The following is a 13,138-nucleotide window of genomic DNA, read 5'->3' on the forward strand; positions in this document are numbered from 1 at the left end:
CTGAGTTATTTGGGGTTATTTTGTATTCCAAGCTACACAAACCCACAAAGAAGACACTAGACCGCAGAAACGGTGGTGAATCGCTTTAGAAACAAATATTGGGTTAAAGTTGCAGGAAAGTTGCGGTGTTTTGGACAAAGTTGCAAAACGTTGCGATTTCGCGGGGTTTGCTTGATTTTGCGTTAATAGCTGCGATCGCAACCATACGGTGAGGCGTATTCTTGGTTTGGAGAACTGTATCGGCGCTGTGACTCAACAGCAGGCGGTAATACATTTTTGTTTTATTTGTAGTAAACAATGTGACTGAAATAGGCGCCTGAAAGTTATACATTTGTTCTATTTAAAGTCCTGTGCTCGGACATTCTGGTTATGAACCATTAAAGTAAAAGAATAAATAACTCATTCACACACACACACACACACAGGTAAGCCCGGCAGCCACTCGTTAGTAGAGCCACTGAATCAACCTCCCGTCTCGACTGCGGTCAGTCTGACTGAGCGTGAAGCAGTTAGTGTTCCCGGCTCAGGCCCACCGGTCACCCAACACGAGCCCAGCACCGTGCCGAGCGTTTGGGTCACCATAGGTTAATGATGTGAGAGGATGAGGGGCAAAAAGGCAGATTCAGAGAGAGGGGGTCAGTAGCAAGAAACAAGCTGTTAGAGCAGGACGTGTCACAGGGTTCAGGAAGGATTCTGCAAAAGGCCCTGAGGGCGGTTTCCCTTCGGAATAACCCCCTGCATTCCAGGATTTACATTTTATCCCAACTTACCTTTTTGGTTTTTGTAAAAGCTGCTGCTCTGTGTGCCTCTATTTCAGTTTGCTCATTTTGCCACAATTTTATAAACTTTCAGAACAGCAGATTCAGTCAGTGGGAAACGATGAACGGGTTATTTAACGACTGCTTAAATAAAAATCACTCAAACGTATTCTGCTCCTGAAACCTGAAATATTCAGCTTCATTTTTCTTTTAAATAATGAGAATGAGCAAAAAGTAGAATAAAAATCTGACTCAAGCAGTGTAAAAAGTTTATATTTTAGTTTTATGTGAGACTTTTCTTTACCAACAACTAATTTATATTTAAAAATGTAAAAGCTTTCTTTGCTAATTAAAATAAATCCTTTGCAATAAAACTAGTATTGCTAACCTGAAAAAGACTACTTCTAATCACAAATAGCACTTCAAAAAAGCCCATGATGAATTGATTAGGAGCATTTTGTGTGATTTTTTTTACACAGAAAACACATCTGCTACGAACATTTTAAGGATCCAGACAAAAGCTGCAGTAAGACGGGTGATAAATGAAGGTTCGAAACTCAACCGTCTGCAGGTAAATGCAGCCAGATCTTACAGATTGTAGTAAATGCTGACATTTTTACAGTAAATGCTTCAAAATTAGAAAAGAAAACCTGAACACACGTGACGTGATGGGAGCAGCTACGCCGCCATCTGCTGGTGAAAATGTGCCGTTACAGCAGAGAGCGACAGAGTAATCCTGACACTACAGCTGTGTGTGTGTGTGTGTGTGTGTGTGTGTGTGTGTTGCAGCTCTACCCGGACTAAGCTCCACCAAATAAGGCAGCTTCTCAGGAGGCAGCACGCCATCCTTCCCTCTGAGCCCTTTGTCGTCCGCCTTCCTCCCTTTCCTCCCCTGGTAGTCAGGCGGTCTCTTCTTCAGCTGGAACACCAACGGTCCTGAGACAGGAAGGACGGAAACTTTGAAAAACCTTTTTACAACAAATGTTGTGAGTCGTGCAATTTTCACGCATGCTGAGATCATTTTCTGATGCATGATAATAATTTAGAGCTGATAATCTGGCTCTTTGAAGCCTATTCAAACCTGGTATGAATACAGATGTGAACACAGGAAGAACTTATTAAAGATGCATCAGGATCTGATCTCATTTTTCTTTAATTCAGAGGAAAAAAACAGAGAAAATCTGTACAAAACAGGGCTAAAACTATTTTCATAAGTTCTAAGGAAAGCTCCGGATCGTCTTTTACGTCGGTTTCTGCAGAAATAATAAGCCACATGGCTGTGAGTAAATACCCAGTCGCATTTGAACAAACCTCACCCTGAATGTTGAAGACCGAACCGGAGTTTATTTGAATGAAATCACCAATAAAACACAAACCACCAACATGTTACAGGCAGTAAAGCTGCTGTTATTGTGAGCAAACAGACTTTTCTCAACACAAACGTAGATCAGCTTTGACTTTTACGTCTACAGTCAAGAGAAATGCTCTGAAAATGAGCATCACATGGATTATTTTACTCCTGTTCTGCATAAGCGAGTTTATTTATTCAGCTCGCCAAATATGAAAACTGGTTAAATTTTGATTAAAAGGTCTCAGAGAAACACCAGCTCTTGTGCGTTTCTCGTGTTAAAGCTGATTGAATAACATAGACTGTGTGCGTTTGCATAAAGAAAAGGAAACTGGGGACATATTTGCATTTAGAGCTTTCCACTTGTAATACAAACACCAGGAAATATGTTCAAATGAGCTCAACCCTTCTGACGGAGACTGTAATGACTGAACGGCACCAGAAGGGGGCGGCAGACCCCAATTAAACATTAATAAAACCAGCAGCCTGCATGTTGAAAACTTTAAATCTGAAGTGAGTTAAAGTGTGTGTTTTACCTCTGTCTGCAGGCCAGTCTCTGAAGATCTGCAGCGGACACTCCAAATCATCCAGAATCACCTCTTTGCCTGATTTTTCATCTTGCTGTAAACAAAACAAGAAAAAGGAGGAATCAGTCTGCTGAGAAACGAACAAACTGCACCGTTTAATCAGCAACTACAAGATGCATTTAGTGTTTTTAGTGCAAAACAGTCTAGATATTCCAGTTTCAATAATATTTTGTTATTAAGTTAGAATATTTTCACCCAGAAATGCAGGAAATAAACCCATTTATTACAGTCTTCAGGCATTAGATGTTTTGAATGTTTTAGATTTTAGGTAGTGAGAAAGAAGAGTGTATGTTGGAGTTTAGTATCGTTATCTAAGCAGAGATGACAGCTTTCACTCCTTCACCCTGCTCATGTTCATCACAGTAAGCACCCCCTCCTCCCACTAAAACCACAACGGCTGGGAATCTTTAAGGACTTCGCAATTCGATTACAACCCAGAAGCCTTAATGAGATTACAAAATGATGATCGATGCATTTTTATCATCTTTAAACTTAAATGATTTGGGTTTATTTTATGTATAGTAAATAAACACTGACATATTTTAATGCCTAATAAAGAGAGCATAATAATATGTGTCAAAAAACTCTTAATCACAGGCTGCTGACCAACACTTAGCATAGATGCTAACTTAATAATGAAAACGCCATAGAGAAGCTAACACAGTTAGCATCGTGTTTATCACTGGAGTCACTATTAAAGACAGCTGTGTCAGGATAACTTTAGTTGTTCATTAGACAAATATTCTTCAGGGTTCGGCAAAGAAAAGGGGAAGAAGATATGAAAACACACAGAAACATGTTCTATGAAGTTAATGGAACAAACGGCGCGGCGCAGGATCCGCTGACTCTCAACAACATTTCTGACATCTAAAAATGATTCATAATCTCATCTTAAAATAGATTTAACCTCTAAATAAAACACATTAACAGACGTTGTCGGCTCCTGCACACTAAGATCTCCGCGACCTCGAAGAACGTTGTTGGATCGTGGCACATTTAGACAGCCTCCTTCAGCGAGCAGTGGAGCATAACGATGCGCCCCCGCCTCACTCTGTGCTCCCGGCCCGGCACAAGAAGGCACCAGGGGATCACAACCACGATGGCGCTACAGTATCCCATCAAAGCTAGCTCGTTTCCGTGATCCTGTGAGCTCTAGGCCTGTGTGGATCACGGGCGCCGTCTCATGCTGCCTCCTCGCTCCTCTCAGGAACCTCGGTATGCCGCCACCATGTTGATACGCCATCCCAACCTCACTGGAGGCGTTTTGTTCACGCTCAGAACCACTGCAGACTCATCATGTTCTATCATGCATAACGAGGAGCCCACTGAGCTCCTAATATGCAATGAAGCGTCACCAACACTGCAGGGACGATCCACCTTCTGGCTGATCGTTTACATCCCAGCGGGCGTGTCAGAAAGCGTGAAGCAGGCCTGACCTAGTGGACCTTTCCAACTTGTGATTGGAGAATCTTCTGCTATTATTTCCTATGATTGGCCACAATCAGAGCCCATCTGCAGGCATAGATACGGGAGGATGTGTGTGTGGGGGGGTCGACACACTGAACTGCATTCCTCCTGAAGGTTTTGGTTTGATTGCATGTGTCTTTCCACCAGCGACCTTGACTTTCCTCCCCTCAGAAACACGACCGTGTGAACTGATCCTTACCCGAGCGATGCAGTACTCTCTGGGGTTCTCCTTCTCCAGCCCGTACTTCTCCAGGGCTTCGACCACGGCGAAGTCGGCGGTGTCCCTCGTGGAGAGCAGGATGGTTTTGTACGGGATGTTGGGCCTCAGACTGTCAGCATAGATTCTCAAAGTGCCACCTGCAGACAGCAGGACATTTGATTTAAATCACATAAAGCTGAAAAAAGCAAGAAAATTAAACAAGACTGATCTTTCTTAGGCTCGTACAAAAACATTGATAATGGCTTCCTCCTTTTGCTTCTTCTCCACATTACCTACAGTTTATTTGCATTAACATATTTAAATTAATGTGTGATGTTTGGAGCAGTACTTCTACATCATTATCATCTAAATCATCTGAGTTTCGGTTTTAGTTGCGTTCCAGGAAAGCTAAGGTGTTTAAAGCAAACCACCCTGCAGGGCATGAGACCATGAACTGAAAATGAAAACCTTTGCAGCAGAGCAAACTGCAGGAAGAGCATCTCTGTCTGACCAGCAGCCGTCCTGTGTGTGAACGCTGGTTGGAGCCGGTTCAACCCCCCGTCTGTCTGCCTGGCGGAGCGATTAGGTAACGCCTGAGTCACAAACTTAACCCGTCAGCATGTTTGTGTTGTTTACTCAGTGTGTGTAAACATCCCAGCGTGACACTTTCTAACAACATATGGCACTCCTGGAAACCAGCTCAAACTGAATCAAACATGAATTTATTCAAAAGTAAAATGGTAGAAACTGATCCGGACGCATTAAGGCTGGCTGTGTGTGTGTTATATAAAACTACCAGCTGCAGAAAACCGTCGCCATGCATGCACAGCTGATTTCCTCGCAGATTCTCTGAAGCGGCGCCACGGTGCGTAAGAAGCTGCAGTGAACTGTGATGTTCAGGTCACTCCGCAGATTAAACACTGAGATCACAAGGACACAGAAATATGTTCGAAACCGATTCCAGCTCAGTCTTTAGCTGCGCGGTTCGAGCCGCTGTCCTGAAAATCTGACTGCCCTCAAATCAGAATTATATTTAGATGTCTTAATTAATCCTAAAGCATTCTGGCATCAACAACATAATTACCACCAGCAGCAAAATAGCTGCAGTGTGGAGCTGTTTGTCCCAGCAGAGCCACCGTAGCTTCCTGTAGTAGGAACTGTTGCTGTAAAGCTGTGATTTCACATCATTTTCATGTTTCTTTTCCAGAACCCTGAAGAACATCTGTTTGTAAATAAGTTCTCACTACATGACTGTGGTTAGTAAATATTGTAAACACAATGCTAATCAAATTAGCTTTTCTATGGAGTTTTCATTGTTAATTTAGCATCTATGCTAACTGCTGGTGAGCAGGGTTTTGTGACTTTTTTGTGCAGTCTTAGTAAGCATGAAAACAAATAAAATCAGTGTTTATTTGTGTAAAATAAGTCAGAGTCATCTTAAGTTTCAGGATAATTAAAATGCATCAGAAATCATTTTATAATCCGGTCCGAACCGCGATGAATCACAATCGGATCGAATCACGAGGTGCATAAAGTTTCCCACCTCTACCGACAGAAACAGCAACATAAATACTGGATTATTTATGTTAGGTGTTGATTCTTTTAGTTACTGATGAAGAACAACTAACATTACTCTTTTCTAAAGGTGGTCTACTTCCTAATTTAGTATTAAATATTAGCATTTTGTTTTTATCTGTTAAGCTCTGCTCCTCCTTAATGTTGGACAGGTTTGTGAAACTGACATTAAATTAGTTTAATTAGATCAGCTAAGATGAAATAAATTCCTAAGTAGTTTAATAATTTATCTAATAGTTTTCAACCACCACAGAATGATATTTAATACTACTACTACTTTATTTATAAAGCACTTTAAAACAACACAAGCTGCGACAAAGTGCTTCACAGATAAAAATCGATACACTCAGAGCGTAAAAAAAAACACAAAAACAACAATATAAACAGTGAAACGCTGCAACGGACGTAAGAGCAAAAGTCTCAACAGAGTAAAAATGTATTTTAAGAAGAGTTTTAAAAGTGGACAATAAAGGGGTATTTCTAATATGTTAATAAAACAAAAGACGTTTAAAGGTGGGTGAGGTTGATTTGTACAGGTTTGAAAACCTCCACAGGTGTTAAGATTTATGGTTCAGTATGTAAATAAATAAATATGTTGAAGTATTTTATAACCTGGAATTAAAAGCCTAAGCAGTTAAAAGAAAAATGCACCAATTAACTACCAGATAACGCAGCTGATCAGTGTATAAATGGTGATTTACACATCTGCCCCGGAGTTTCTCTGTCCCGGCTGCAGCAGATCTTTTAACCGGTGCAGGGATTAATCTGAACAGACAGCTGAGTGGTTTAAAACTTCTTCTCCTCACATTAATGATTCCCATTAAGCTCCAGGGAACTTCACCCCCTCTGCACTTCCTTCCTGCTTTAACATGTATCCATGCCTTAAAAAACTAAAAACCTCAGTCAAACACGGTTAAGATAAAGGTTTTTGGCTCTGATTTGTTGCTCTGACAGACACTGTGGGGGAAAATCCACGAAGCTGATCAGAAACCGGAAGGTGATGAGGAATGGAGGAAAGAAGTGATTTAAATCACCTGATTCTGGCCGTCCGTCGCTGCTCATGAACTCCTGCATGCGCTTCTCCAGTTTCTGCTGCCGTCTCCTCTTCATCACCACCTCTGGGTTTGAGATCGTCCTGGTGAAGCTGGTCTCAGGCATGTCCTTGTAAACCTCGGCCGCCAGACGGCTGTTTTCCCTAAACGACAAAGAAAAAAGGTAGATAAACGACAGAAAAGAAAAACGGAGGAACGGAAAGGTCAGAGTTTAAATCACTAATCTTTCCTCTCTGTTGCTGTTCTTGGCAAACAGAAAATCCTCTGGAAGGGCTGAGAGGAAGTGGAGGAATGAGCAGCAAGATGGACGTGTTTCTCACCCGTCTTCGCGGCCCAGAGTCTGTTCATCTCCATCTGGGATCCGAGCAAACTCCTTCTCCCTCTTCTTCTCCTTCTTCTTCTCCTTCTTGGACAAAGTCCTCTTGAAGTTCTGTATCACTCCATCCTTCTCCTTCTCTGGCCCGTTACTCTGGCTCTTCTGGCAGAAAGCGAAAAGGGCCAATCAGCTACAGCGTTTATCAACATATCAAATCATGAAAGAGGGAAGAATTGTTCAACGGTGGAATGAAGCTTAGGGGAAAAGCAGCAATAAAAGCTCACCATTACAACTCTAAAATTTTAGTTTTTATTGTTTCAGCCTTGCACCAATAAAATAAAACTGTGGATTAGGAGCCACAAAATGATGGCAATGTTTTAAAAACAGGTTCCAGAGTGAAAAGATCCTTAAATGACATCCCTGTGTTTCTGTGCGGACAGCCAAAACGCAACTTTTTGAGAACTATAATGTCGTAGCCCCACCTGTAATCTGATACTACAACCCTCGGGTCTCCTTTTCTTCTTTGTGTTTACATTTCACACCCAGCGTGTCACATCACCACAGCCTACACCGACGTTGTGGGTCATTTTCAGTGTTTCCATGTGGATGAAGACTTTTTTTTTTTTTGAAACAGTGCCAGGTTTATGGGGTTATTCTTAGAAACCTGAGTAGTTCCTGCTCCCTGCTTGAACATCCTTTTTATTTGCTCTCTTGTGAAAGGCCACAACTAAGTTTAAAAAGTTTAAAATGACCAATGATTTATTCATCAGAGACGTACGACCAATCATAAAGACATCCGCCTAAACATTTGACCATTCTGTTATTTAAAACTCATCTGTTTTTTACAGAAAACATCAGCCTGATGTGTCTTAAATGTCTCAGTTGTGTGAACTGATGCGAGAGTTTTTCGGAGCTGTTCTGCCTCCTCTTTTAACAGTTTTGTAAAATTCTCCTCTTTAAGACTCCGGTCCTGGTAGATCTAAAGGTACGATGTAGGTTTAGTTCCTTTAATATTTGCAGCAGCCAGTGGAAGAATGATTCAGCTCACTACTAAGCCCCCTGATTCACAGTCAACAGACAGAGCGGCTGACCTTGGGCAGGATGTCGTTCTCGTTCTTCAGGACGAAGCGTCCCTCTCTGTCGTCTTTGTTCCAGTTCAGCTGAACAACCAGAGGCTTCTCGTCCAGGTCCAGCTGACGCTCTTCTAACGCGTGGACAGAAACACGGGTTTATCTCAAACCGAACGGCGTGATTCAAACAAATGATCGTCTCGTCCGTGAGACTCACCGCCGCTCACGTGGACCTCATACAGAGAGTACTTCGGCGAGGAGAGCATCCTCATGTCTGGTCTGAACTTCTCGGCTAACGTCTCGATGACATCCTGCGTTGTCGCTGTGCTGGAGACCCTGATGCACTTTGTGGCAAAGTTACCGGCGACCCGGTCCTGGAAGTAGAACCGCATCACGCCATGGAACTCCAGGTCCTTTAAAACAAACAGAGGGAGACGGAGAGCAAATCAGTCATTTATTTAAACCAAAAACTGCAGCCAGACGATGTGGATTCAGGACAGTAAGGTTAAAAATATGAATGCTAAGACGTTTGATTCTAGAAATAAAAACATCTTAAATCTGTGTTATTAATACCTGACAGTGTAGTAAGGTGAATATAACAGCAAGACAGATTGATAAGAAGAAACAACATTGGCTGAGAACCAGCGGATGAAAAGAATCAGCAGCAAAAAGATGGATCTGATATTTACAGACCTGGACCGGCTCAGCCCACAGAAACTACAGGTTTCTACACTACAAATGACTGAACATGCAACACAATTATACGTCTATGAGGTAGTTCATGTGTGATATTTCAGAGTCTAAAATCCCATAATATAAATATTTCTGGGAAAGCAAATCTGTGCAAAAGTTTATCAAAAGTAAAGTGAAACTACACGGTGACTAAGACGACCAGTTGGGTGTTTTTGTAAACATCTGAGCACAGATGCAAAGCAGAAACCTGTGCTCCAAACTCCGCATCAACCCTGAAGTCCATCTTTCCACCTAAACTGACCGGATGAAGACGATTGAATCACAAATTAAACCGACTCAGGCGAGATTTCAGCAGCTGAACTCTGCCTGTGCTTCTCGTGTGACCTTCTGACTCTAGAGACGAGACGTAAACAATAATGATTTATTTAATATCTTTAAGGTTCAATAACTGAGTGCAGAGAGCTGAAATCTGCAGAAGCTGTTAAAGCTGAAAGAAGCTGGCTAAAAGCTAAAATTAGCAAAAGGCTTGCTAAAAATCATAAAGGCTAGCTAAAAGATAGACGTTGCATAAGAAGCAAAAAGCTAAAATTAACAAAAGATTAGCCAAAAGTAATTGAATGGTAGCTAAAGCAAAAAAAAAAGCAAAAGCAAAGCTAAGGTAGATTTCAAAAAACAAATCTCAATGCAATTCTTTAGGTAATCTATTTTTAAATAAAGTTAAATAACTCAAAAAGTATAAAAGTTACAAATACTAACAGTCCTAGCAGATTATTCCTGATCAAGCTGAAGATTTTGATATATGAACAGTTTAAATAAAACAAAGTTAAAACATGGAGTGACTGCTGAATCAGCAGAATCTGAGCATTTATGCAATTAAGGCTGACAATATTCAACTTTTACTGAAAGAATATCGGATTTTAGGAAATAGTTCGATGTCAGTTCAGACCGTTTCACATGAGACAGAGCTTAAATGAAGTTTGTGTTGAGAGGAAATGAGTTTTCCATAAAACCGGAGCCAAATGACAGTTACTTCCAGGAAACCCACTCACTTCCTGACCTGTAAATCAAATCTCCTAGCTGTGCTCCAGCCTCATCACCCGGTTTACCCTCAGCTCATAAAAACCCGTCTTCCTCGGGCGTTCAGTCCACGCTCACGGCAGGAGTGGAAATCTGTTTCTGACGTGTCGTCGTATGCAGACGGAGGAGCAGACGCAGCACCGCGCGCTCTGAAACAGAGCTCGTATTTCATCGTCACTGCAATCAGAAGGATCTCAGATCTACAGCGACATCCTCTACATGTGTGAACCAATTAACCAATTAAAGCCGATCAGGCTGTTAAACTACGGAGGCGATAAATGCAACCAATATGGTGCGATGCAACAGGAATGTTCTTTATTACGTCTCCCTGAAAAATCCTCTAACGTTATCTTTTCACTTGGTAAATATTCCTCTTTAAACTGAGGTTAGCAGAAAAAGAATAACCTGAGGGAGGCAACTACATCTCATGTCAGAGAGGACAATATGTCTTCAGATGCAGGAAACCCTGAAGACATCTCCCAGGACAGATTTCTTCTGTCAGGATTCTGAATTTGAATAATAATAAAAGAAAAATGGTTCAGGAGAGCTTTGAAAGAGGAGCGGACAGGGCGATCTGAGTGAAAGCTTTAAACTCTCCCAGTTTTCACACAATTTAGAGCAGAAAATAATAATAATAAAAAAAAGAAGCCACACCAAAGCAACAAAAGGGCAGGAAACAGACAGCGGTGTTTGAATTTTCTACACCACAGAAAGCGTTTCTTTGCTTTTCCCTCGTTTGTTTCAGCGCCGTCCTGTTTGAAGAGTGGAAACACTGAGCACAGTTTCGATAGACGGCAAGGGTGGAGTCAGGAATGTGTGTGTGTGTGTGTGTGTGTGTGTTGTGATTTACTGCTGGAATGTGGGTCATCAAGGGTTGTCAAGCTTGTGCAACCGTTAGTAACTGTTACCGTGGAGACACCAGCCCTCTTAGTCGCAGACAAAGCCTAGCTTAGAGCGAGCAGTGGATAATTAACGCGCTGGCCGGTAAAAGTACAACCACCTCTCGGCCCCCCGGGATCGGCCCAGTGCAGAAACTTGGAGTTCAACTTCGGGGCGAAGGAAACCTTCCTTCACACGCCAACGGTTCGAAATCCATCCAACCACGTTTCAACAAATTCATGTTTACAAAACTGATCCTAAACTTCACAGCCGGGATCATCAGATTAGCTCAAAGGTCACAGTTTTTATCTGATTAGCCACGTTCACGATATTTACTGTTACTGTTCTTTTTACAGGTTTCTGACACATATTTGGCATCTGTCAAGCTCTTAGGTTTCAAATGGTTTAAACTATTGTCCCTTTTTTGACCGAGAAGATCTGATTGTAATTCTGTCTGTAAATTAGGGCTGTACGATAACAGAAAAAACTCTGATGCACGATATTAAAGCTTAATATTGCAATAAATCCACATTTTCCCCACTTCTCACTTTCTCTCCTGTCATCACCATCATCTAAACCAGGTGTGGGCATCAGAGTCCGTCAGATTGACTAAATATATGAGCATGAAGAACATGAATCCATGGTATTTGAAATATTCTGTAATGCTCTTTGATTTATTGCTCTAAACAGTCGTTTGTAATATTGATATTGCGCTCGCCCAATTTTAAACCGTGTTAAATAGTGAGGAAGCTGTTGTAAAATTCTCTGGCGCAAAAATAAAAACATGAAACAAATGAAAGATGAATAATTTGCACAATGCTTTTGAGTCTGGTGATATTAACTCTCAGAGACGAGCGCCACAATCTGTGTATTTATAAAATACTTATTATACCTGTTCTCTTCAGATGTTTTAATCTGAACTGGCACAATAAAGGAAGCGAACTGAAATGAATCACTACACTGTAGCTTCATGTAGCTCATATAAACGTCCCAATTCATCCTCTCACCTACGGCTGCAGCCCTTCACCTTTTTACTTACAGCTCAGGACTCTGGTCTCGAAGCTTTCGAGCTCTCTACAACGCATCCCGTCTTTCTCGTCATCATATTGAGGATGAATGCTCTGATTGGCCGAGGCGCTGCCGTCATAAACTCAGATTTGTTAGCTCCGCTCATGCAGGTTAGCTTTCAGGCCAGATCTGGTCTGAAGGCTCCATGCTTAGGTTAAATACTGAAGGTTTAACGTTAAAGCTGTGAACAACTCGTCCTATTTGTTCAGTATTACAAGCCAACAGTCCTCCAAGCCCATTAATATATTTCACTTTTATACCAGAGGACCAGGTTAAAGCCTATAAACTATAACGTGAGAGATATATCAGACCAAGACCTTCATACCTGCAGGACAAACCTGCTTACCTTTGTGCTAAAAGAACAGAATTTTAATTTCTTTATTTTATACATTTAATTACAAAACCTCCATACATTCATCCAATGCTCTCACCCTACTTTTAATGATAAATGCAATATAAAGCTGTGAAATGTCCAGATGGCTTCACGTAAAACACCAAGTTATGGATCAAACGTAGCTAAACGTTTCCAATCCTGACATCATTTTCTGACTTTTGTTGCACACAAACAGATCACACAGTCTGATTTAATTGTGCAGGAATTATGAATACTGTAGAAATATCACAGAAGTTTGGGCCAAAAGCTCAAAAAAATAAAAAACGCTGTTGCACAAATAGTTAATTAAAAGCATCAGTGATGTTGCTTCATTTCATCGTGCTTGACAATAAACAGCGGAGATACAAACAAACACAAGAGCAAGTGTAAAGCAATTGACTCGGTTTAATTATTCAGCACCAGTGAATACACACAAAAAAATCAAATAACGGTACGAGGAACAACAAAGCCTGGGGAGGTGGGGGTTTTTAACTTCCATCCAAATAATTCACAAAATTATAAAAACAATAATACAAACAAAGGAAAATGAAAGCCTAAATGATGCACACAAGTACTAAAGGGATTAGATTTGTTCACTGTTTATCATATTTATGAATATTGTTTATTTAAAGAGACATTTAGAGAGACTTCACAATCTAACAGCCTTGGCTATCAG

At 41.2% G+C, this 13,138-nt stretch overlaps 1 protein-coding gene across 2 annotated transcripts in view; it reads right to left on the reverse strand.

Moving 5' to 3' along the window:
* The window catches only part of afdna (afadin, adherens junction formation factor a), a gene marked incomplete in the record, with an annotated part of 91,694 nt that overhangs the window by 50,890 nt on the left and 27,666 nt on the right, over positions 1 to 13,138 (reverse strand). For both annotated transcript variants that reach the window (XM_025009404.2, XM_025009403.2), the window contains 7 exon segments: positions 1,554 to 1,694; positions 2,643 to 2,727; positions 4,360 to 4,517; positions 6,969 to 7,129; positions 7,307 to 7,464; positions 8,394 to 8,506; positions 8,590 to 8,785. In XM_025009404.2, coding sequence (XP_024865172.1) covers positions 1,554 to 1,694; positions 2,643 to 2,727; positions 4,360 to 4,517; positions 6,969 to 7,129; positions 7,307 to 7,464; positions 8,394 to 8,506; positions 8,590 to 8,785 — 1,012 coding nt within the window.

The sequence above is a fragment of the Kryptolebias marmoratus genome, linkage group LG19, assembly GCF_001649575.2.
Source record: "Kryptolebias marmoratus isolate JLee-2015 linkage group LG19, ASM164957v2, whole genome shotgun sequence".
Taxonomy (NCBI): domain Eukaryota; kingdom Metazoa; phylum Chordata; class Actinopteri; order Cyprinodontiformes; family Rivulidae; genus Kryptolebias; species Kryptolebias marmoratus.